General features: G+C 53.2%; 1 protein-coding gene across 1 annotated transcript; it reads left to right on the plus strand.

Moving 5' to 3' along the window:
• Window positions 1–462: 462 nt before the first annotated feature.
• Window positions 463–1843, plus strand: Smim33 (small integral membrane protein 33). The gene is made up of 2 exons (XM_029546793.1): window positions 463–471; window positions 1469–1843. Exons 1-2 carry the CDS (start codon window positions 463–465, stop codon window positions 1841–1843), a joined length of 384 nt encoding a protein of 127 aa, XP_029402653.1.
• The last annotated feature ends 3275 nt before the right edge of the window (window positions 1844–5118 follow it).

The raw sequence follows: 5118 nt of genomic DNA on the forward strand, positions 1-5118 counted from the left end.
GGGCGAGTCTTAGGGAGGGAGTGGGAGGGTGGGCAAATCCTAGGGAGGAAGCTGGAGGGTGGGCACGTCCTAGGGAGGGAGCGGGAGGGTGGGCACGTCCTAGGGAGGGAGCGGGAGGGTGGGCACGTCCTAGGGAGGGAGCGGGAGGGTGGGCACGTCCTAGGGAGGGAGTAGGTGTCTAGAATCTGCAGGGAGAGGGAGTGGGCAGGGCAACTTGGGCTCCTCAGCAGCAGAGTATGAAAGGAAGTGTCTGAGGATCAAGGTGAGTAGCCGGCTGGCCCAGGGTAGCCTAGATGTTCCCGGAACTACAAGCACGGGAAAGAACGGTGAGGGTGTGTGCAGAGGGTGTGTGCCCAGGAACCCCGCAGACGTGGCAGCTCCGGGTGGGGACTGAGCTAGGCAGTGAGCTCTCTTCCTTTGCTGGTATCCAGTCCTGAGAGAACTCTGCGCCAGCCCTGGACAATGCACCAGGTAGACTCTTTGTTCATCCCTTCCTAACTCACTACGGGGGCTCCATTCCTCTCTGAGCTAGTGCTCCGAGTTAGAGAGGACCCCTACTCCCAGGGTCCTACAGAACGATGGCTGGAGGGAGGGAGGCCACCTCACTGACTGAGATCCCCTCATCACTACTCAACATCTAGCGGGACAGGGACATTAATATCATGAGTTATGTCCTCAGCTTTCAGTAGAGAAACCCAGAGACACTGGCAAAGCTAGACTGGTGCGGAATCTCCTCAACTCATCCTGGGCATAGCCAGGAATCTACACCAGATGCCAGCCCTCCCTGTCTAGGCCTCTAGAACTTGGCCCCAAGATCTGGGGAAATGGGGTACACTTACAGGATGAAGAATGGGCATATACACCACCTCATACCAAGTTTCTTGGGTTCATGTCCCTCTTCCTAAACTTTTCCAAGGGTACCACCTTTGTGCTTTCCAGTGACTTAGTATAAGGAAACCTCTTAGATCAGACAATTGACCCCCTTTTCCAGAACACCTCAGAGCAGCTACTGCTTGCTGCCCACTGCATGTGGGGCAGCAGCCCAGAGACTACTCAGATTTCCAACAGAAGCAGGATCCATTTGAGACTCTTGCTGGAGACCTGGGAAGGGGGAGCAATGAGAAAAGACTCTGGGAACAAAATGTTTTATTCTGACTATAATAAAGCTCCTCCCCTTGCCCTTTCTGATTTTTAACTCCTTATCTTCCAGGGGGATGGTTTGTATTTTGGTTAGTGTCTCCATCTTCATTTCTGTCTGTTTTTATCACTCTTCCTCACACCCTCACAGCTCCCAGTGTCTTTGCCTTTCAGCTGATTCTCCTGAGTGTGTTGAACCCTCCTCTCTTTCTCTCCCCTCTGTTACTGTCTCTGGGGTTTTCTGTCTCTCAGGCCCCTCCCTCTCCTTTGGGTTCTCTTTGTATGTTCCTATCCACACCAACTTTCTCTCTCATCTTTCCTTCCCCCACAGGATGGCTACTACCCTCGGCCTTCTCTACTTGTGAATGGTTCGTTGGATCAGGAACCTCAAAGGCAGCTCCCAGATATGCCTCCTCGAGGTGGTGACGGGCTGCCACTGCTTGCTGCCATCATCGCGGCCTTTGTCCTGCTGGCGATCTGCATTGTGCTGGCGGTTCACTTTGGGCCTGCGCTGCATCAGGGCCAGGCTACTCTCCTCGCAGAGCCACCAGCCCTAAAGCCAGAGAATGGCATTTACCTCATCCACTGGCAGCTACTGAGCCTAGAGGACAGTCACAGAGAAAGCCAGCAGGGACTTCTTATTCCTCACTCTGGCCCTGCCCTGGATAGGCACAGGCCCAGCATCGAAGAAATCACGTATCTGTAGGAGGGTGATTTGGAAGTTAGCCTGGCTGGTCTCAGAACGAGACACTGGACTAGAGTAAATGGGAGCCAGGGTGTCAGAGCTATGGACTGCCTCAGGACTCATCTGGAGCTGTCCTCGGATTTAAGAAGAAAGCTTCATGATAACAGGAAAAGCCACTTGAGGGTCTTGCCTTAGTTGACATGGCACCAAGGCCACCCTCACAAGGCTTCCCCTCAGGGACCTCCAGACCCTTCTCAGAGTGTCGCTGTCTTCTTGCACTTCTGATCTCCATCTCTCTTGAAGCAGAGTGAAGATTCCATCCCCTAGCAGGAGAGTCAGAGGTTCGCACACTGCTGATCCAGGGAGAATAAGGCAAGGGGCCTGGGGTGTCTTCTCTCCAACTCTGTCTTGCCATCCTAGGATGAGATGGGGGGGAGCGGAGTTTGGAGACTCTAATTACCTCATATTTTCTGTGTGAGGGTGGGCCCGCTGGAAGAAGCCTAAAACTTGATACAAACCACTTCCAGATCCAGAACTTACTTTCCAGCTGGTGGGAAAACAGGAAAAGAAAAGGAATGTTATGGAGCTCATCTGGGGAATGAGGGAGCAGGAAGGGGTAGGGAAGCAGCATTGCTCAGCCTGTGGTGGTGGTGGGGTGGAGGGTGGGGGTGCCGGCAGACCAGGAGAACAAAGCTGGGCCTCCTGGAGGCTCTCTGGAAATGCACCTCCCTTTCTCTGGCACCTCAGGAGCTCATTCATATGCAGTCAAGAAACCTACAGACATAAACTACAAACAGCACAGTGGTACTGTCTTTTAATCTTAGCACTTGAGCGACAGAGGCGTAGAAATCTGGTCAGGGTTATCCTCTATATCACTGCAAGTTTGAGGGCCAGCCTAGACTACGTGACACCTGTTTATTAAGAGAAAGGGGAGGCCTCCCTTGCCACTAGCCACCTGCGGCAGGGAAAGCTGGCTAGAGGTCGTGAAATAACTCGGAAAAGCAAGCCCCGCACCTCACAGTAGAGTTGGCCCTGATAGAGCGTGGGCAGGTTAGCCAGCCCCCATGTGCATGATCCCTAGAACTGGCCCCACCACTCTTCTGCTGTGGAGAGGGCGACTGGTGATGATGCCCTTCCCCCTCCTCTAGCAGTAGTCAGGACAGCTGCTCCCCGCCCCCCTCTCCCCTCACCCCCATCATGAAAGGGAAAGAGCTATCCCTGCCCCTCACTGGCTGAAAGCAGGCTCTGCACCGCGCTTGGGCAACACAGTGGAGCTGAGGGCAACACAGTGGAGCTGGGGGCAACACAGTGGAGCTGGTCCTGAGGATGAAGGCTCAGGTGAGGCAGCCCCGAGGGTGTGACATAGCCAGAGCAGTCCCAGCCCCTTGCCGGCTGCGGCACTTGGGAGAGCGGGCCCTTTGACTTGATTGGGCAGTACAGCCGAGGGCTCTGTCGGCGTGAGTGCGGGTGAGCCTGCGCGAGGGAGGGCATAAGAACGGAAGAGCTGACCCTGCTTCCTGCCGAGGGCAGCGCTGGGTGACCTAGCCCGAGCAGTGCTGGAGAGCTCGCCCTGGCGGTATGAGTAAGGAAGAGCTGGCAGGCTGACGCTCAGCTTCCATCCATGCCCAAGTCCAGGGCTTTGAGTTGGCCCAACCTCTACAGCATCTGTGAATTGTTGGGACACATGAAAGCAGTCCTGCTGTCCCAAAGCTGCAGGATCTCTGTGACACGGGGCAACAGCAGGAGAACCGGGAGGAGTCCTGGTGAGGATCTAATACTGATGGTGTCACAGAAGCCAGAGATCTCAGACCAGACCAATGACTCACTGCCATGAACATTCGCCAGTGAAGCTGTGTGGAGAGAGGGGTGTAATGGGGGACACACTGTGACACACTACAGCTTCCACAGCAAGATGTTCGCCACGCTTTGTTTTGTTTATTTTTTGTTTGTTTGAGTGTTTTTTATTTGGGGGAGGAGGTTGCAGGGGCAGAGGGCAAATACAAGGTGAAGGAGAGGAGTGGGCAAAGGTACACGATGTGATACAAGGAATCAATAAAAACTTACACAAAAAAAGAAAGGAAGGGGCTGGTGAGATGGCTCAGTGGGTAAGAGCACCTGACTGCTCTTCCAAAGNTCTGGAGTTCAAATCCCAGCAACCACAAGGTGGCTCATAACCATCCATACCAAGATCTGACGCCCTCTTCTGGAGTGTCTGAAGACAGCTACAGTGTACTTACATATAATAAATAAATAAATCTTTTTTTTTTTTTTTTAAAGAAGAAAAGGAAAGAAGAGAAGAGCAGGGTTGGATATGCTGGTGTACACCTTTACTAAAAAAACAACTTGGAACTCCTTAGGATAAGTCATCCCTCCCTGGCCTCCCACAGAATGAGGCTGGGAACCAGGGAGGTGGGGAGGAGCAGAGGAGCAAAATGGGGTGAAAATGTGTGCAGAGAATGAACACAACTCCTGTGACTGCTTAAGAGGCCGCTGTGAGCCAGGAAATGGTGGTGCATGCTTTTAATCCTAGCACTTGAGAGGCAGAGGCAGACAGATCTCTGTGAGTTCAAGACCAGCATGGTCTACAGAGTGGATTCCAGGACAGCCAAGGCTGCACAGAAACCCTGTAGAGGAGAGAGAGAGAGAGAGAGAGAGAGAGAGAGAGAGAGAGAGAGAGAGAGAGAGAAAGCAAGCATCTGGGATTGCTTGGCGTGCTTCTTAGCAGTCAGCTGTTCGCCTATGTGTAGATCGCTGGTCCTGTCAATCCCATTCCCTCCTCACAGCCTTGGCAGCGATGCCATGCGATCCCCATGTCACACTTGGGCAATTGAGGCTATTAAGACACCGTGGTGGGCACAGGTACCAAGCAACAAAGTCAGGATTTCAGACTGAGTCTCGCCAGCCGCACAGCCTAGGAACCATCCCGGGGACTGGTGGGTTGAGCACAATCAGCCTGAGGAGGTCATTTATTCCAGGCTGGTTGCTAGAGAAGGAAGTGTTGGGTGTGATAGAGGCTCCTCAGTGCTGTGACAAGATGGCTGTGACAAGTCAGAGAGAGAAGAGACTGCTCCACACCTGACTCCCATGGCTCTGCTATCGTCAGAGTGACTGGCTTTTTCTGGTGTGTGTGTGTGTGTGTGTGTGTGTCTGTGTGTCTGTATGTCTGTGTGGGTGTGTGATATTTCTCCAAAGTGACATGTTGAGTGTAGTTTTGTGGTATCAGCTGAGGTACCAGCCCTTACCTGGCTTCCCTTGAGTCCGAGGATAAAAGACACAGACACACAGGTGTTCATTTT

This window comes from Mus pahari, chromosome 15, assembly GCF_900095145.1.
Source record: "Mus pahari chromosome 15, PAHARI_EIJ_v1.1, whole genome shotgun sequence".
Taxonomy (NCBI): Eukaryota; Metazoa; Chordata; class Mammalia; order Rodentia; family Muridae; genus Mus; species Mus pahari.